At 37.5% G+C, this 21956-nt stretch overlaps 1 protein-coding gene across 30 annotated transcripts in view; it reads right to left on the bottom strand.

Moving 5' to 3' along the window:
* Positions 1-953: 953 nt before the first annotated feature.
* LOC115213534 (rho GTPase-activating protein 5) overlaps positions 954-21956 on the bottom strand; it is a 337859-nt gene continuing 316856 nt past the window's right edge. For 29 of the 30 annotated variants that reach the window (XM_036504237.1, XM_036504236.1, XM_036504245.1 and 26 more), the window contains 5 exons: positions 20232-20309; positions 13091-13222; positions 11675-11692; positions 7436-7541; positions 954-4250 (listed from right to left, as the gene is read on the bottom strand). In XM_036504237.1, coding sequence (XP_036360130.1) covers positions 4061-4250; positions 7436-7541; positions 11675-11692; positions 13091-13222; positions 20232-20309 — 524 coding nt within the window. In that variant the 3' untranslated portion in view covers positions 954-4060. The remainder of the gene's footprint in view (positions 4251-7435; positions 7542-11674; positions 11693-13090; positions 13223-20231; positions 20310-21956) is intronic. The other variant, XM_036504239.1, reaches the window with a different exon arrangement.

Genomic DNA, 21956 nt, shown 5'->3' with positions numbered 1-21956 from the left:
AGAATGAACATAACTTGCAAATGGATTCTGAGGGATGTATTTAACAATGTGTTCTTAAAAATTAAACAAAATGAATGGTGAATATCAACCAAGAATGAGAAGTCTACCAGTGCATATGGCTTCAATGTTTGTTTTTCTAAGACTCTGTTTAGACATATGAGGAGAAATTCAAATGGGAACTTTGTTATTAGTATTGTTTCTAACTGAAGAAATGTTAAAAATGTGTAATGAATGATAAAGTTTCGTTTTTTTTCACTGACTCAGCAAACAGTGAATTACCAGTCAAAGTTAAACTAAAGACACTGGTTTGATGTCAGTCATAGAAAGTGGGCAGGAAAAAAATGCCTGAAATTCTCTTATCTCTTTCAGACTACACACACACACACACACGCAATCATTGATAAAAAATATGAATACACCAGGAATCCTTTTAATGAGGAATCAATAGTTTGGCTCAAATCAATTTTTTTTACAGATTTAAAAACAATATTTCATTTGAAAAAAAAAAAAATAATAAAGAAAAACAGATAACTTTGTCATCTCAGGTGAGAGGGCCGCATTGACAATGATATACACAAGCGGAGAAGCACAACAATATCAACTCAATACTATGAGCTAATACTAGTAACCACTGCATTAAAAAATATAGATATAGATGTATAACAATTGTGGCTGCTTACATTTTTTTTGTTCGTGTGTGTGTGTGTGTGTGTGTGTGTGTGTGTACATATATATATATATTTATAGGGGTCAACTCATCACATTACATACAACAAATGAAATTGCTTTGGGTAGCAACGTAAAAACAGAAGTAACTAACAGGATTGAAATAGTCAATATGGCAAAACTGATGAGAGATCAAATCCCATTGGGAGAGGTGATGGAATAAAAAAAAAGGAAAAGGAAAAAAAAAGAAAAAAAAAAGAAAAAGAAAATCAAAGAAACAAACAAAGCCCTATCCAAACAATAATAGCTTCATGTTTTTATTTGCTTGAGGAAAGTAAAAGAAGAAAAAAAATGACAAAGAAAGGGAGACGTAAAAAAACAAAAGAGGAAGATGGGAGAAAGGAAAGAGATGGGAATAACGACATACATTTGGCAAGGGTATGTTCACTCCTAAAGAAATATCAAAATTCAACATCAATGCACAGAGGGGGAAAGTGTGGAAGTAGAAAGCTCAACAAAACCAGACATAAAACAACCAACAGCAGATTTATATAATTGGGAAATAAATCAGCAATCTACACAGGTTTCCCCTCTCTATGATGGAGAATGAGGCTTCATTACTAAATAACCCTTCTCTTACAATAAAGCTGTGTGCCTTTCGTGCACAATTGTTGGTCTTTATCGGTTGCATACAAATCCAGGAAAATCTCATTAGTTTCCATGAGATCCGTTGCACATCGTCCTTCAAAACATACTGCCCCCTGCCCTCTTAAAACTCATCTACATAGTCATGAATATGATACTAATATTAACAATAATATTTTTACATACAGATTTAAGCCATAGTTTAAGCGCACTGCAAGATGCATTCTGCTGATCTAGCTCATGAATTTGAACGAATTGGAAATTATAACAATGAAATTATCAGAAAAACTGCAATTTCATATCAAAGTTGCTTGCACTTATAAATGCCTCAATGTTTGGCCTTCTATAAGGAACAGGGACAATATTACCTAAAAGGGGAAAATATATTTTGTATGCATTAAGGCAATAAAACTTGCTTAAAGGTTTGTCAACTAATTCAGTAATAGGTTATAAGATACATAACCAAACAATAAATTTCATGTAACTAATTTACAACAGAGTGATGTAAATTGCTTATCAATATACCAGATTAATTATGGAAGGGTTTGACTTCATGACTTTTAGGTCTAGAAGGGTTCCACGACTTTTAGCTCCAGCACATTTATCACTGTGTCAGTGATATCAAAACCACATTTCTGAACAGCTGTGCAGCTGTGTGTGTGTAGAATAACTGAGATAGTGACCGATTTGAATCAGTGATTAGAGAAAACACTTTCACAAAAACAAAAAAAAAGTCACAATAAACAATGTACAACTCCAACAGATATTGCATCAATGCAGAACTGAAAAAGCTAGTAGTGGAATATAACTTACAGATATCACTTATGAAAAATTATTAGAATTCTAGCAAAAACACCTGAACAGAATTGAGTCAACATTTTATTTTCTTTTTAGCAAAGAATATGCGATGACTTGGGGAATTTGATAATTTTATATCAATATAGGAAAATTGTTTATATTTTTACAAATAAAGGCCTCTACCACCGAAGAAAAATACAACACAATATTCAATGGAGAAACATATAGTAAATCAATGTTTCTCATTGGATATCCAACAGAAGCAATAAGTAATAAATAAACTAGACACTTTTACTAACTATTGAAGAGTAAAGCTGTAGCCACTATGAACCAGTTATACTTTATTATTTACAATATACTATAAGCAGAGTGTAGTAAAATAAAAGTTGTTGTTTGTGAAAAATAAGAACAATGTTTTCTCCTATCTACATTTAATTTTAACCACTAAAGAGTTATTGTACTGAACAGAGCAGAATTACAGCAGAATTACAAGCAGTTGCTGATGAAACACTGTTTCTCGTTAGCTTAATACAATAATACCGTGAGTAATTAAAATAAATTAAATTAATAAAATACTGTCTGGAATGTCCAAGACTGAAAATAACATCATAAAGATCTTGATAACTATTTTCTTCTGAATTACTTTTAAGTAATATATATCTAACTGGAAAGTTGACAAAATATTGCTGACTAAATAAAACATTTCTCTTAATTTCACTGCTCTCAGGAAATTCAACTTAATTTTCATTAAAATCAGTTTAAAATAATCTCTCAGTGAGACTGATAAATTTGATTTTTTTTTAATATATTCTACTCGGTTATATTACTGTGTCAGAGTATCCTATAAAAGTGTGGTATTTATCCACAATGATAACTGTATGACAGTTATTAAGTCTATATCAATTTACTTAGAGGATATGTGAATCATTCACAAATAGTCTAAGGGACATCATTTTCAATGTAGAACAATCCACCATTCTTTGGAAATATGTTATTTAATGCTACCAGAAAATTTGGTTTTCTCTGCTGATTTTTTTTCTTTTGTTAATTGAAAAAAAAAAAACCCAAATAATTCTATAACAAATTTCAACTTTTCCTAACACTACATCTAATAAATTTCAACTTTTCTATAGAAAATATACATAAGCTTATTTAAGTGAAAGTAAATATTCAAACTATTCACTATGGATTTTTAAGGGAATGTAAAAGGGGAAAGGTCTAGATTTGTTTGTAAGTTCCTTTGTTAAATAGAATATTACTTAAACCGTTTTTTGTTAGCTTTTTACTTGTAATTTTTTTTCTTGCCCATGGATTAACTACTCAAACCTTCGCCCTTGTATTATAACTTTGAAAGGGGACAGAATTAAAAAATGAGTGGAAAAGTAAAAAAGAAAAATAAAGCCATTAGAAGGGGAGCATCAATTACTTTTGTTATTATCTGATGATCATTAGTTGAACATTGGCATTTTTCTTCTTCATCTGTAGTTCTGCAACTTACATTCTTCATTCTGGTTCTCAGTTGGAATAAAAAAAAGAGTGTTTCTATTTCAGATCCAAAAGTTACTCAGAGCAGTTAAAATACCCAACAACAACAACAAATAATAATAATAATAATAATAAGATTGCTGTAAGACTCAATGCTCTAGTAAAATGCAACATGTAAAAGTTGCAACTGATGCCTGATGAACATGTCTGGGACAAAAAGTGTCTGTGTAGTAGTAATCATAGCAGTAGTAGTAGTGGTGATGATGATGATGGCAATAATAATAATAATAATAGTAATAATGATAATAATAATAATAATAATGTAGATGATGAGTGTAAAATTAAATGGTATGTCAGACTAACTGCTGGTTATCCCTTGCCACATTGCACCTGCCATGGACAGAGGCGAGAGAGAAAGTGATAGATACACAGACAAAGGTAAAATTTGGATAGCAGACATAGCAAGTCATACTTCATTCTCTCCATGGAAAAAGAAGCCACACTGTTCAATGAGAGTTTGTAAAATTTCAAGAGGAATCCGAGAATTGTAAGTCAATTCTCCGTAAGACTGAAAGTCCATTCGAATTAAAGTTGGCCACCAACACCTTGCTAAATTTTTACTGTCCATGTTGTTGGTAGCGTAGGAACGGCTGATTCTGAAAAAAGAAGACAGAGATATAAATAGACCCCTTTATGATTTTGTTATTATTGAACATTCAAAACAGAATAAATCAAACTGCTTACTAAGGCAATAATAGAAGATTACAACCAAGTACAATGGATGGAAGCACTCCGTCGGTTACGACGACGAGGGTTCCGGTTGATCCGAATCAACGGAACAGCCTGCTCGTGAAATTAACGTGTAAGTGGCTGAGCACTCCACAGACACACGTGTACCCTTAACGCAGTTCTCGGGGATATTCAGCGTGACACAGAGAGTGACAAGGCCGGCCCCTTTGAAATACAGGTACAACAGAAACAGGAAGTAAGAGTGAGAGAAAGTTGTGGTGAAAGAGTACAGCAGGGATCACCACCATCCCCTGCCGGAGCCTCGTGGAGCTTTAGGTGTTTTCGCTCAATAAACACTCACAACGCCCGGTCTGGGAATTGAAACCGCGATCCTACAACCGCAAGTCCGCTGTCCTAACCACTGGGCCATTGTGCCTCCACGTACAACCAAGTACAATAGTGCATCTTACAAAGGGAATAATATTTAAAGCAAACCAAGGTAAGTAGAATTTACACAAAACAGTATAAGGCATAAGGAACTTAAGAATATAGAAAAGGATATATCTGATATACATTCATATAGAAACATTAAGTAGTTTGACAGCTGTCACTTCTTAGAATGTGGTAATTCTTTCTACTATAAGCCTCACCTGGCCCCCGTGCTGGTGGCATGTAGCACCATCCGTTCGTGGCCGTTGCCAGCCTCGTCTGGCCCCTGTGCTGGTGGCACGTAAAAAGCACCATCCGATCGTGGCCGTTACCAGCCTCGCCTGGCCCCCATGCCGGTGGCACGTAAAAAGCACCATCCGTCCGTGGCCGTTTGCCAGCCTCGCCTGGCCCCCATGCCGGTGGCACGTAAAAAGCACCATCCGTCCGTGGCCGTTTGCCAGCCTCGCCTGGTCCCCGTGCCGGTGGCACGTAAAAAGCACCATCCGTCCGTGGCCGTTTGCCAGCTCCGTCTGGCACCTGTGCGGGTGGCACGTAAAAAGCACCCACTACACTCACGGAGTGGTTGGCGTTAGGAAGGGCATCCAGCCGTAGAAACACTGCCAGATCAGACTTAGCCTGATGCAGCCTTCTGGCTTCCCAGACCCCAGTTGAACCGTCCAACCCATGCTAGCATGGAAAGCGGACGCTAAATGATGATAAGCAGATCGCCTGGAATTTTATGGGAGGAGGCAAGTCAATGACATCAACCAGTGTTCAACTGTACTTATTTTATTGACCTCAAAAAGATGGAAGACAAAGCTGACCTCAGTGGAACTTGAACTGTAAAGACAGATAGGCACAGGGCCTGAAATTTTTGGAGACTGGAATAGTCAATTACATTGACCCCAGTACTCAACTGGTACTCCAGTACTCAACTGTTTAATCAGAGCTGATTCAGGACTAAATAAACAACAATATCAAGTACTATTGTTCTTTGAACAGAAGGTAATAATTAAACATTTGCTGAAAAATTATGAGTTGGGGTCAATATATTATGATAGATTGACAGATTTTTTAGAGCAGTGGATAAAATGCTTGTGGTATTTGTTTTGGCTATTTATGTTCTAAGTTCATATCTTACTGAGGCCAACTTTGCTTTATGTTCCCCTGAGCTCTGTACAGGGCCAGTCAGAATCAGGGTCTGATTTAATTACCAAATGCCCTCCACCAAAATTGTAGGCCTTGTTCTTGTGTTAGAAACAATTATAATTACTATTACTATAATTAATATTAGAGTTGATTCACAGAATCATTAAAGAAGCAGACAAATATCTTGTTGGTATTATTCCAATTCTGCATTCTGAGTTCAAATATTGAGCTCATTTTAATATTCATCCTTCCAGGATTCAGTCAAGTACTGGAATCAATCTATTTGACTAACCTCCTTTCCCAAAATTTCTAGTAATGTTAGAAATTATTATTATTAAGACTCAAGGATAAAGTGGTGATCTGGTAGAGCTGTTAGCATGCTGGGCAAAACACTTAGAAGCATTTTGTCTGTTTTACCTTCTGAATTCAAACTGTGTTGAGGTCAATAAAATAAGTACTAGTGACCCTGAGAGTCGATGTAATCAGCTTATCCCCTCCCCTGAAATTGCTGGCCTTATGCCAAAATTTGAAATCATTATTATGGCTCAGAGTAGTGGGTTGGCAGAATCATTTGAGTATTGGTAAAAAGGCTTTGTGGCATTTTTCTAGCTCTTTAGATTCTGAGTTCAAATCCTGCCAAATTCAACTTAGGCAATCACCCTTTCAGGGTTGATAAAACAAATCAGCCAAGAACTAGGACAGATTTAATCAACTACTCTCACACAGTTGAAGTTCCAGGCCTTTTGCCTAAATTAGAAACAACAACAGCAGCAGCTGCTGCTGCTACTACTACTACTAAGGTGGTGAGTTGGCAGAACTATTTGCATGCCAGGCAAAATGCTTAGTGATATTTTGTACATCTTTATGTTCTGAGTTCAAATTCTGCTGAGGTCAACTTTGATGTTCATTGTTTCAGGGTTGATAAAATAAGTACCAGTTGAGCACTTGGGGGTTGATATTATTGACATACACTCTCCTCTGAAATTGCTGGCCTTGTGCCAAAATTTGAAACTATTATTGTTATCGTTACCCCCTTTGCTTGCAAAGACATGTTGGGGCAAGTGAAATCGAAATCGAAATTGAACCAATCCTATGACTGGCACCCGGCAGATGCCAGGACCCCTGGACTGGTGGTACGTAAAATGCACTATCCGAATCGTGGCCGATGCCAGCGCCGCCTCGACTGGCTTCCGTGCCAGTGGCACATAAATTGCACCAATCCGACCGTGGCTGTTGCCAGCCTCGCCTGGCACCTGTGCGGGTGGCACGTAAAAAGCACCCACTACACACACGGAGTGGTTGGCGTTAGGAAGGGCATCCAGCTGTAGAAACATTGCCAGATAAGACTGGAGCCTGGTGCAGCCTTCTGGCTTCCCAGATCCCCGGTCGAACTGTCCAAACCATGCTAGCATGGAGAACGGACGTTAAACGATGATGATGATTATTATTATTGATGTAATAAATAAGACTGAGAATTTGTTAGTAGTGAAAACCGAGATGTGTGGTGCATAAGATCATGGTACTGTGTACTTACCGACTGAAATGGGTAATGAGGTACTTGAGAACTTCATAATTTGTAGGTGGTAATTTCTTAAGGACTCCTCTTAATGCTAATAGTCTGCTGCTTTTCTCTGGAAACCCTAGGAATAAAATAGTTTAAAAAAAATACATTTAATTTGATAACATGAAAGCGTGACACACATTCACTTTGAAATATAAACTTTCAACATTTATGTATTTTGTAAACAATGGTTATTGAAACTACATTTAGGAGTTATTTCTTTCTTTCGCCTGTAACAACTAACTTGTATAGGTATATGCTAGGTTTTGCGTGCATGCATACATATATATGTATTTGTATATATTTATGTTTTGCCTATATATGTATGTAGCCATGTACCTACATCTGTATGTTTATTGTATATACGTATACTATTGATTGTTTGGTATGTGTATGTATTGCTAAATGTACATGCAGTTTAGTGTGAACATTTTTTAAACGGATATATCTTTTAATCTATTATTACTTTTACAGCTAATTATTTACTCTGGTTTATTCAGGCCTTTTTCCTTCTTCATAAACTATTTTTGATTTAAGGTTTTCTTTGATTATTTCTGCATATCACTTTATCTTGCTCCATTCTAAACAAAACTGTCCAACAAACGGGAAGGTGAAACTCTGAGTAACAGTTCTTGTGATATTTTTGCAGCTTTTTAATAGAGTATATATATATATATATACACACACACACACACAACAGGCTTCTTTCAGTTTCCAAATACCAGATTCACTCACAAGGTTTGGGTCACCCAGAGCTATAAGTAATTGAAGACACTTGCCTAAAGTGCAACACAGTAGGACTGAACCTGAAATCAAATAGCTGGAAAGGAAACCTCTTAATCATACAACCATGCCTAACACTAATTAGGCCTAAAACTTACCTTGTGTCAGGTAGATCACTAAGCGGTTGCAACGCACAATTTTGAACATCACATATACTTATTAACAAATCTCAACCTTAAAAAACAGCTAAAAATGTCTAGTATATTAAAAATGTTAAAATGATTAATCATCTCAGAATCATTAAAATCTGGAGTCAACAATAGACCTACAGATAAGCAGATATGCACATAAAATAACATCTGCAAATGAATTTTGTTGATAAATATTCATAAGAAAACTTTCTCTGTGAGTGTGGACTGAATCTTCACATCAAAACTCTTGTAATAAGTATTCCTAAATGATAACATGTTTGCATTAATCACTTCAGTAAAATGCTTCCACATGGTTCAATTATATATATATATATATATATATATATATATATATATATATATATATATATATAATCACGTGATCATGTGACCGACCAGGCTATCAGATGTTGCTACACATCGCTGGTCACAATGCGTTCGCACTGTTTTAGCCTTCGAATGACGCCACCCCGCCGGCAAAGCGAGCAGGCCAACAGAAGAAAGAGTGGGAGAAAGAGTACAGCAGGGATCACCACCCCCTGCCGGAGCCTCGTGGAGCTTTTTAGGTGTTTTTGCTCGATAAACACACACAACGGCCAGTCTGGGAATCGAAACCGCGATCCTACGACCGCGAATCCGTTGCCCTAACCACTGGGCCATTGCGCCTCCACATATATATATATATATATCTATATATATATATATTATGTGAAATAGAAAGATGAATAATCTTGTAGTAGATTAATCAAAAGTTTAACCGATACCTTAGTAGCAAAAATCACAGCAGTAAACAGCACGGTTGGAGGTACAACCATCTGGCGTTGCAACCGTGCGTTGGTGCGGATAATTGAATTAAAACGTTATTGGTGAATTGAAGAAATGGAGCTGAACGCAGATTGAACAGAAATCGTTTTATTTCATTCTACACGTGTTTCGAAAGGCACAAATTACCAAAATCCGATTGAATAATGGGACCATATTGTGTCTTTCTCTTCAGGAAGAAAAAAGGAAATCGCTGGAAAAACAAAAACAGAACAGAGGCGAGCAAAAGCAAATCGAACTATGCTCCTAAGAGCCCATGGCGAAACTGTTTATCAGTGTATGTTGAGAACCGGTGGCTGAAGAATTCAACGGGTCAGGCATCGGTCAATCATGTGGGTGAGGGTGTATAGATGTTCTTTGTGACCGAACATCTATACACCCTCACCCACATGATTGACCGATGCCTGACCCGTTGAATTCTTCAGCCACCGGTTCTCAACATACACTGATAAACAGTTTCGCCATGGGCTCTTAGGAGCATAGTTCGATTGCTTTTGCTCCGCCTCTGTTCTGTTTTTGTTTTCCAGCGGATTTCCTTTTTTCTTCCTGAAGAGAAAGACACAATATGGTCCCATTATTCAATCGGATTTTGGTAATTTGTGCCTTTCGAAACACGTGTAGAATGAAATAAAACGATTTCTGTTCAATCTGTGTTCAGCTCCATTTCTTCAATTCACCAATAACGTTTTATATATATATATATATATATATATATATGACAGAGTATGCCAATAACTCTTGAGAAGCTAAATATGCAAAACACCTCAATTCTATGTTTGATGACCCCTGCTTCCCAGTTGCACAGTAGTTTTGTCTTGGGTCAGGTAATCTCAACTACTTTTAAATAATAATCTTTATTATTCAGTACTCTATACTAAACAATACTAGTACATATAGTCAATGAACAAATAAAACAGGTTGTTTGGTCCTGCTAAAGACTGAGGAAAAGTCCTATTTTGATTACTCTTTTACTTGTTTCAGTCATTTGACTGTGGCCATGCTGGAGCACCGCCTTTAGTCGACCAAATCGACTCCGGGACTTATTCTTTGTAAGCCCAGTACTTATTCTATCAGTTCTTTTGCCGAATCGCTAAGTGACAGGGACGTAAACACACCAGCATTGGTTGTCAAGCAATGCTAGGGGGACAAACACACGCATGCATATATATATACATATATACAACAGGCTTCTTTCAGTTTCCGTCTACCAAATCCACTCACAAGGCATTGGTCGGCCCGGGGCTATAGCAGAAGACACTTGCCCAAGATGCCACGCAGTGGGACTGAACCCGGAACCATGTGGTTGGTTAGCAAGCTACTTACCACACAGCCACTCCTGTTTAATTTTCATTCCCCATACGACCGATAAAGTAAGTACTAGTCAAAAGAAATAAGTGATACCCAAGTTTCATTCTTTTGAACCAAAAATTCTTACTTTCAATAATTTACTACATATAAATTCTTCAGATTCACTTCCTTCTAAACTCTTTGTTTCATGATGTTCTAAGACATGATATTACTGCAGAGTACTGTATTTAATCTTTATACATACAACTTTAAATGATCAATTAAAAATTGATTGGACTGGCGAATTTTTCCTATTTTATGAATTGACCCAATGAGGAAGGGTGAAACATAAACTGTAGACTCACCAGAGAAGAACGGTGAGGAAGTTAGTGAAGAAAATCCTTTATTTCAGGTGTTAAAGGTACTTACCTCTATAGTAATTTCAGAAAGTGTTTTTATTTACATTTTTTTTTAAGGTAGGGAATTGCATTTAGAATTCAGTGTAGAACCGACAGACGAAGTTACAGTATAGGGAGGAGTTTCAGAAGTAAATGGGGAAAATAGATGCAAAGAGAGGGTTTGACTGAATGTTGGGAATGACTCGGAAAGTTCAAAGGAGAAGATCTACAGACATTGTGGGATAAAGACAGAGCAGGGAAGGTTTTCATACATATTCAGGATTTGGAAACTGATTTTCTATGTACTGAAATGGGCACTTGTAGTTTCTTCAAAACAACATACAAAACAATCTACATTTTTGATGCTGTAAAGGTCATTAGCACAAATGATTTTCTAGGTTGCTATATTTTATCAGTTTCACCATCTTAGTTGTATGAGCATCAATTCTTAGTCTCAGACATCAAACACGTTACAACATAGATCTTGAAGCTGCTTGACATTGAACATTTCCAGTTTCTAATTGAACTGGATTCTTAAAAGCTTGTATCAACTTTACAAAAGAAAAGGGACGAGAAAAAAATTTTTTATGGAAAACAAAATCATGTGAATAGTAATGCTAATATTTGTTCTATCACAAAATAGATGTATTGATGATATAAATTGGAAGCAGCTCAAAGTGAAAGTGAAAATAGGACAGGTGAAACAGTGTTTTCTAGAGAGGGAGGGATAAAGAAAAGAATAGGTGCATTAGGTGACAACATGACAACAGACAAATGTCTAAAGTTATTACCTGCTCCATCTTTTCCTTCTGCAGCATGAAATGGAAACAATAAGGTATTTTGTAATGTGTGTGGTGACATTTATTGAAGGAAAACAACAATGATCTTCTTGATAGAAACAGCAGACATAACAGAACAGATTTTTTTTTTTTTTTTAATTAGAAGCAATATAGATTAAAATGTGCTTATTAATCTTATTCTCAAACATGGAAAATAAGTCTTGGCCCTAAAGAAAAACAACAGCAGCATCTCTGATATCTTTACAAAGTTGAGTGGATGTCAAAGCTGTTATCCACTTGATTAATATCAGAGGTTTCAACTGTTTCTTCAGCTATTGTTTTGTGCTTCAAGCCAAGATAAATATCTCAGTTGTAACTAAAATACCACATTCTCTTGACACACATAATAATTTAAAACCCTACTTCAGGTCTGAACAGTTAACCACAGAAATGGTATCCAACTGTGGAAAAAACTAGTGTTTCAGCAAAAACCAGCCTACTCATGCTATCATGGAAAGAAGGGTATAAAATAAAAGCAATTTTTCCATGCAAGCTTGAGCAAAATGGTCTGTATATGAATGTTTTGAGTAATACTTCTTATGAAACTGAATTATCTTCCTGAAGTTAACCATGAGATAAGGAGTTGGCGAACTAACCCTTGTTAAGTATTACACCATAAGATGTAATACTTACCAAGGGGTATAAAACAATATTTATACAAAGACTTTAACTAGTAACAAGTAGCTCAGACACTTATAACTCATTTTTGCTAGCCAGCATTGTTAATTACTAGACTAACCTTTAGAATGTATTGCAGATGTTTGTAACATAGCATTCAAAGATAGTATGGCATGTTAATCAAATCCCTATTTATGATTAATATATATATTAAAAATAAATGTAAATTACAAGTGTAAGATGTTTTTTAAATTATGAAGCCACAAAGACTTGTTAACTTTATACGACTAAAAGAAAATTGGCAAGTGGCCACGGTTCTGGACTGGCAGCTCACAAATCTCAGCTCTACATCTTCAGCAGAAACTCTATTGTATATTAGCAACTACTTTCATTTTTATATTGCCACTCTGTTTTCATGTTAACAATAGTATTTAGACATTTTATGATATGTTATCTCTGGACCTATACAGGGAAAAATTTATCACTCTTCCATTTAACTCCATGAAATCAGAATTAAGCACACCAACAGTTAAGAATCCCTTAAGGACACCAGGAACATTATTTTAGGAACAAAGGTTTCACTTGGTTTCACTATCCCATCTTCTTTCAGCAACACTGAATTTTGTCAGGATTTTATTGTTCCCATGTCCTCTTTTGTAATAAAGATAAAAAAACAAGTAATTTTTTTCTATCCTTGAATATATTTTTATGTAAAAAAGAAAAATAGTAAAAGAAGAGCATTTCACTCACCAGATGCTTCCGTTAACTCATTGATAAGGTTTGAAGGAAACAATGCTTCCATTAAATCATTAAAAAAACCTTTTAAGGCAGTTGCAACTGCATTCACTTGAATATCTAAGGACAAGATGTCAACTGAAGTATCTGCAAAATAATGATGGATATAATTAGTGAAATAAATTGCACACATACACAAGAAAAGAAAAAAAAAAGCATTTACTCTCTCAATCAATGAGGTCTTGTGTTGGAAGTTACTTGCTGACCTCAATAGTGCTGGTGTCAGGAAAAAAGTACTCAGTGTACTCTGTTAGGAAGGGCATCCAACTACAGAAACTATGCCAAAGTAGAGAATGTAGCTTAATGCAGGCCTTTGGCTCATCAAATTCTGTCAAACATGGAAGATGGACTTTAAATGATGATGATGATGATGATGGTGTTGCAATTCATTTAACCATCTTATCAAAATGGCTTCACCACTGCCATTTCCAAAGACAAAAATAAATGATTAACATTTTACTACATATTTGTATCTGGTTTGCAAGATTCTTTATGTGAATTTGTGTATTGAAGCATATTTTGTGTCTGGGGAGTCATTTTGTCTTTATGCCTCAAAAGTTCAATTCCCACTCAATTTATTAATATTTATTTTTTTTTTCTTCCAGAATTTTCATTGTTTCTTGAAACTTTCTCAATAGTCACTGACTCTATTATTGGAGCTGCGTTCTTTTTGTTTGTTTGTGCACATGTGTGTGCATACTCATATATGTGTGTGTGTGCGTATGCATATATATATATATATATATGTATGTATTCTACATATCCATGAATTTTTTTTGTGTGTGTGTGTGTGAGAGTGTTTAATCTAAATTTAAGCTGTGATTGAATTATTTGATATTACCCATCCATGCCAAATGGCAGGGATTTTTACCACATTGTTGGTTGCACCACGGCTCACCAAAAGTAACAAACAAGACCCCAAAACCATCAGTTACCAGGCTCACCTCAAGTAACCTAATTATGCAATATTAGGAGGTCACAGGAATTCATTCAATGAAAAAAAAAAACAATTTCCAATGATTCCAGGATTAGAGATGTATGTGTTGTGAATGTATATGCGTATGACTGTATATCTTTATGTGTTAAGTGTGTATGTTTTTCCATCACTTGTAAATTTATAACAATTTTATCCTTCTTATATTCGTTTTGTTCCTACTTTTTTCTGATTGTCTCCCCTACACAGGGCTAGATTTTGAGCAGGGTAACTCTCTCAAATACACCAGCCGGTCTTGTCTATTTTAAAAATTTTATTTAGTTTCAGCTCACAAGCTGTGGCCATGCTGGGGCACTGCCATTTGGTGTTGCTACATGATTTTACTTCACGAATGCTTTTTAGCAAATGCCATCTGGTGCATGAGAGAGTTCGATGCAGCTGCCCTCATCTGCACCGCCTGCCTTGAAGTTGGTTCATCTGGGACACCTGACAAGAAGAGATCCAGTTTCATTTTAAAGACATCTGCATCCACCCCATGCAGGTCTCTTAGGTTCTTCGGGAGGATATAGAAGAGCTGTGGGCCTCGGAAGCCCAGACTATCACAGTATCTTGTCCTACATCTTGATGGCAAATTTGGAGTCCTTGGCACTATGCAGTGGTGCCCAGTTCTGGCATTTGTGTAACTCTCGATGCCAAAGTTTGGGACAAGTCCTTCCAGATGTATATTATGGCATATCTTTCTTGCCTACGCTCTAAGGAATAGAGTCTCAATCTCTTGAGTCTTTCCCAATAGCTTATATGCTGCACTGAGGCTATCTTCTTCGTGTAGCTTCGTTGGATCGCCTCAAGTTCTGTGATTAACTTGACACTTGATCAATGTTTTTTCCTTGTTAAGTTCTCTTTGGTATTTTCTCTGCTTGTATGTACATTTTTACTTTATTTATTGTAACTTTTTTCAAGCATAACTTTGCCTATCAGTTTTAGCCTCATGTAATATATATATATATTTTCGTTTTTCAATATCAATACATATAACTCTCTATGGTTTTTTCTACTAGTGCACCTGCTAAACATAATTCTTATGTTTAGCTTAATGGGTAGAGCACTGCAACTGGATATTGGAGAGGTGTGAACTCTACCCTCATGGCTGGTTGCCAGCAAATTTTTCTGTTCTAGAAAGGATTTTATACTTTATATATACTAGTCAGTATTTACATGTTGAAAAAAATATATCTTTGTACTTGTTCTATATACACATACATAAATATATATATACGTCTTATATACATACACATATATACTTAAAGCTAAAATATATTCGTAGTTTTCATTGATAAAATGTATATTTCCATCTGTTTGTTCTATTCCTGTAAACAATGTAATTTCACGAGTAGTTTATAAACGCTTAATAAGATGTTTTGAAATTTTTTTAGTTAATGATACGCTTTTTGAGAGATGAGTTAACTTCGGCCACGATCGGTTGGTGCTTTTTTTTTTTTGCCAGTGGCATGTTAAAAGCACCAACCGATCGTGTGGCCGATGCCAGACTCCCCTGGCACCTGTGCCAGTGGCACGTAAAAAGCACCCACTACACTCGCGGAGTGGTTGGCGTTAGGAAGGGCATCCAGCTGTAGAAACTCTGCCAGATCAGACTGGAGCCTGGTGCAGCCCCTGGCTTCCCAGACCCTGGTCGAACCGTCCAACCCGTGCTAGCGTGGAAAACGGACGTTAAACGATGATGATGATGAAATATTAATGTACTCTATATAAGTATTGATTGTTAAATATGAATTTGTAATTTTCTATTTGTTAATGATAATTTAGATGTGTACAGTTATTTAATTATTATTAGTTTATAATTATTATATCTGAATGTAAATTTTAAGATATTAGGTAGTAACTTTGCAATCTAGATCTAACTATAAGTTTCTTATTATATTTCTAGTCATTTTATATTTTATAGCACTATTACATTTAATAAGTATTTTATAAAGATAGGTTATATGTTTTTAATTTGGAATTTTTTAAATTCTTAATTTGTATTTCATAAATATTTTCTAAAGATATCTATAATATTTATGTAAGTAATAATGGACTAATTTATTTATTGCTATATGTTTATTGATAGAAAAAATATAGGTTTTTAATTACTATATTTGTTGATTATAATTTAGATACTTATTTTTATGTATTTATTATTTTATAATTATTATATGCGAACTAAAATCTAAAAATACTAATAGTGATTGTTTTGTTAAATAGTTTGGTAATTAAATATTAGAGTATAACTAGGTTAAAGATATTCTATAGTTTATTAATGTTTTTTAAGCTAAATTATATCTTCACAGATAAATACATTTTTCCATCTATTTACTCTATTTTCTTACCTTAAATATTTAACATAATAAATGTATTGTAGGAAACTGATCCTAATGTTTCAAGTTTCAAATTTAGTTAATGGAGTTTCTTCTATAAGAAAAATCATTATTTTATTTCTTTTTTAATATTGTTAACCTGAAGATTGACTATAATTTTAAATAATTCATTTCAATTAAATTTATGTGTTTGTGTTTGTTATGTGCCCACAGCACGATGGCCAGTGATGCGGTACTGACTACGGCCACGTTCGGATGGATTCTTGTGTGCCACAGGCACTGGTACCACAAGATACAAATTCCATTGATGTTCATCTATTTTGTCTATTTTGATTTGATTTGATTTGATTTTCACTTGCCTCAACCGGTCTTCACAAGTGTCACAAGAAGGAAGGTATGCACAGGTGGACTGACTAGTCTTGCCGGGTCTTCGGAAGGTGTTTTTATGTGCCACCGACACAGGTGCCAGATGAGGCTGGCGAACGGCCATGATCGGATGGTGTTTGTTACGTGCCCACAGCACGGAGGCCGGTCAATGCGGAACTGGCTACGGCCACGTTCGGATGGTTCTCATGTGTGCCACCGGCACTGGTACCACAAAGTGTGTGCCACCGGCACTGGTACCACAAAGATAACAGATTCCATTGATGTTCATCTATTTTGATTTGTTTTGATTTGATTTGATTTTCACTTGCCTCAACAGGCCTTCACAAGTGTCACAAGAAGGAAGGTATGCACAGGTGACTGACTACGTCCCAGGTAGGGGCCATGGTTATGGCCTGACTAGTCTTGCCGGGTCTTCGGATGGTGTTTTTATGTGGCCACCGACACAGGTGCTAGATGAGGCTGGCGAACGGCCACGATCGGATGGTGTTTGTCATGTGCCCACAGAACAGAGGCCAGTCGATGCGGTACTGCTACGGCCACTTTCGGATGGTTTTCTCTTGTGTGCCACCGGCACTGGTACCACAAAGATACAAATTCCATTGATGTTCATCTATTTTGATTGTTTTGATTTGATTTCATTCACTTGCCTCAACAGGCCTTTGATTTTCACTTGCCTCAACAGGCCTTCACAAGTATCACAAGGAGGAAGGTATGCACAGGTGGACTGACTACGTCCCAGGTAGGGGCCATGGTTTATGGCCTGACTAGTCTTGCCGGGTCTTCGGAAGGTGTTTTTATGTGCCACCGACACAGGTGCTAGATGAGGCTGGCGAACGGCCACGACCGGATGGTGTTTGTTATGTGCCCACAGCACGATGGCCAGTGATGCGGTACTGACTACGGCCACGTTCGGATGGATTCTTGTGTGCCACCGCACTGGTACCACAAGCGGTACTGACTACGGCCACTTCGGATGGATTCTTGTGTGCCACTGGCACTGGTACCACAAGGATACAAATTCCATTGATGTTCATCTATTTTGATTTGATTTGATTTGATTTGATTTTCACTTGCCTCAGCAGGTCTTCACAAGTCGGAAGGTATGTACAGGTGGACTGACTACGTCCCAGGTAGGGCCCACGGGTTATGACCTGACTAGTCTTGCCGGGTCTTCGGATGGTGTTTTTATGTGCCACCATGTTCCCACAGCACGGAGGCCAGTCGATGCGGTACTGGCTACGGCCACGTTCGGATGGTTTTCTTGTGTGCCACAGGCACTGGTACCACAAAGATACAAATTCCATTGATGTTCATCTATTTTGATTGATTTTCACTTGCCTCAGCAGGTCTTCACAAGTGTCACAAAAGAAGAAGGTATGCACAGGTGGATCGACTACGTCCCAGGTAGGGGCCACGGGATATGGCCTGACTAGTCCTGCCGGGTCCTCTCATGCACAGCACACTTCCATAGGACTCGGTCTTCAGTCATTTCCTTGGTGAGACCTAAAGTTCGAAGGTCGTGCTTCACCACCTCGTCCCAGGTTTTCCTGGGTCTACCTCTTCCACAGGTTCCCTCAACTGCTAGGGTGTAGCACTTTTGCACACAACTATCTTCAGCCATTCTCGTCACATGACCATACCAGCGCAGCCGTCTCTCTTGCACACCACAACTGACACTTCTTAGGTTCAACTTTTCTCTCAAAGTACTTACCTCTGACGATTATGAACACTGACATTACACATCCATCGGAGCATACAGGCTTCATTTCTTGCAAGCTTACGCATATCCTCAGCTGTCACGGCCCATGTTTCACTACCATGTAGCATGGCTGTACGTATACACGCATCATATAGTCTGCCTTTTACTCTTAGCGAGAGACCTTTTGTCACCAGCAGGGGTAAGAGCTCTCTAAACTTTGCCAGGCTATTCTTACTCTAGCAGTTACGCTTTCAGCACACCCACCCCCGCTACTGACTTGGTCTCCTAGGTAGCGGAAGCTATCAACTACTTCTAGTTTGTCTCCCTGGAACGTGGTAGAAGTTGGACTCTGCACATTTCCAGTGTTTATTTCTCCTGAGCATCTGCCACAGACAAAAACTATTTTCTTAGTTAGCCTTCCTTTGACATTGCTGCACCTCTTATGTGTCCATAGCTTACACTTGGTGCACCTTATAGAGTTTCTACCTACACCTTTTTTACAGATCGAGCAGGGCCATCTACCTGAAGTCGTTTGTGGTTGGTCCACCTCCTACTTATTAGGACTTTGGTTTTGGCTAGGTTGATTCTAAGGCCCTTCGATTCTAATCCTTGTTTCCACACCTGAAACTTCTCCTCCAGTTCTGATAGTGACTCAGCAATTAGAGCAAGGTCCATCATATAGGAGCTCCCAGGGCATCCTGTCTTAAATTCTTCCGTTATTGCCTGGAGGACTATGATAAATAGGAGGGGGCTGAGGACTGAACCTTGGTGGACCCCAACCTCTACCCGGAATTCTTCACTGTACTCGTTGCCAACCCTCACCTTACTAGCTGTCGTCTCTGTACATGGCTCGCACAGCTCTCACTAACCATTCATCTATCCCTAGTTTCCTCATTGACCACCAGATAAGGGATCGGGGGACCCTGTCAAAGGCTTTCTCTAAGTCAACAAAAGCCAGGTACAAGGGCTTACCTTTGGCTAGGTATTTCTCCTGCAGCTGTCTTACCAGGAATATAGCATCAGTAGTACTTTTCCCTGGCACGAACCCAAACTGCATATCATCTAAGCATTGATTATTGATTATTCATTTTTATACTTATTGTGATTTAGTTATATGTTTTATAAAAATATATTTTATTTGTTATTTATGTTTTGGTTTACGTCTATCATTGTTTGAATTGCATTAATAGAGGTTTTATCTCTAATTTATATTTGATATATTTATACTGTGAAATTTGATTTAATACTAAATTGAATTTTCCCCTGTAAGTTTGGAGTTATACTCCCTAATAATATTATTATTATTATATACACATATACATACATACATACATATATATATATATATATATATATATATATATATATATATACACACACATATATATATATATACACATATATGTACATACATATATATACATACACATATATATCATCATTATCGTTTAATGTCCGTTTTCCATGCTGGTATGGGTTGAATGGTTCGACGGGGTTTGGAAAGCCAGGAGGCTGCACCAAGTCCCAATCTGATAGTGTAGAAACTCTGCGAGATCAAGACTGGAGCCTGGTGCAGCCATCTGGTTCACCAGTCCTCAGTTAAAATCGTCCAACCCATGCTAGCATGGAAAGCGGACATTAAACAATGATGATATATATATATATATTTGCATGGTTACATACATAAACATAAACTCATACCTTCTTGAAATTTATTTAGTAGTAACTCTACTTGGGCACGATTTCCAGGAACCCGGTAAATACCTTCGGCAGTCATACCTTGAAATTAAAAAAACAGAAAAGTATATTACTTTCATGAATTAGTAAAATAGAAAACAGTTCATATTAGGATTTTTCAAGACAGACTTCTAGGATTACATTATCCAAAATACGTCTCCGTTTTCAAGATGGTTTATGTAATTTGAAAAAAGTTTGACTGCTATTTCTAGCAGGTCGAATGACCATGTACAAGCTTTCTCACAGGCTACTCATCTAGCTGGGTAATCCCTTTGTGATGCTAAAGAACTTGGACAAACAACTATCATTTCAAGACTGTTTTATTTCTTGCAGCAGTTAATTGAAGTAACTTGAAACTGCATTACCTTGTTCATTTTTTCATGAACACCTGGAGTCCATAATGTTTAAGGGATACTCTTAAACACAGACGCACAAACACAAACACACACACATAAATATATATATATATATATATATATATATATATATATATATATATATATATATATATACGACAGGCTTCTTTCAGTTTCCGTCTACCAAATCCACTCACAAGGCTTTGGTCGGCCTGGGGCTATAGCAGAAGACTCTTGCCCAAGGTGCCACGCAGTGGGACTGAACCACCCGGAACCATGTGGTTGGTTAGCAAGCTACTTACCACACAGCCACTCCTGCTGCGTATTCAATGAAATCTAATCATGTATTCTATAAAATACACACTGGCTGAAAACCTGACTACAATACAGTTAAAGTTTTTACATGTATCGTGCATTTAACAATATAGTATTGTACTTTTTAATGTGTAATCATGTACTTAACATACTGTAGTCATATGTTCATAAAAGGAATATTGTAAGCAAAAGTATATTGAACTCTGAACATCATAAGGACAATACTACATGCAAAACGTATTTGTGTGTTCAACAAAGTTATGCATATAATCAAATATAGTTGAATATTCAACAATATCATCATCATCGTTTAGCGTCCGCTTTCCATGCTAGCATGGGTTGGACGGTTCAACTGGGGTCTGGGAAGCCAGAAGGCTGCATCAGGCCCAGTCTGATCTGGCAGTGTTTCTACGGCTGGATGCCCTTCCTAATGCCAACCACTCCGAGAGTGTAGTGGGTGCTTTTTACGTGCCACCCGCACAGGTGCCAGACGGAGCTGGAAAACGGCCACGGACGGATGGTGCTTTTTATGTGCCACCGGCACGGGGGCCAGGCGAGGCTGGCAACGGCCATGAACGGATGGTGCTTTTTACGTGCCACCGGCACTGGCAACGGCCACGAACGGATGGTGCTTTTTACGTGCCACCGGCACTGGCAACGGCCACGAACGGATGGTGCTTTTTACATGCCACCGGCACGGGGGCCAGGCGAGGCTGGCAATGGCCACGAACGGATGGTGCTTTTTACGTGCCACCGGCACTGGCAACGGCCACGAACGGATGGTGCTTTTTACGTGCCACCGGCACTGGCAACGGCCACGAATGGATGATGCTTTTTACATGCCAACGGCACGGGGGCCAGGCGAGGCTGGCAATGGCCACGAACGGATGGTGCTTTCATGTGCCACCGGCACGAGGGCCAGGCGAAGCTGGCAACGGCCATGAAATATATAGTTTATAAATACAGTGCTGTATTCCACAACAAACAAGTATCTATTCTATAGAGCACGATCAATGGA

The sequence above is a fragment of the Octopus sinensis genome, linkage group LG6, assembly GCF_006345805.1.
Source record: "Octopus sinensis linkage group LG6, ASM634580v1, whole genome shotgun sequence".
Classification (NCBI taxonomy): Eukaryota; Metazoa; Mollusca; class Cephalopoda; order Octopoda; family Octopodidae; genus Octopus; species Octopus sinensis.
This window is presented reverse-complemented; position numbering and strand designations above follow the sequence as displayed.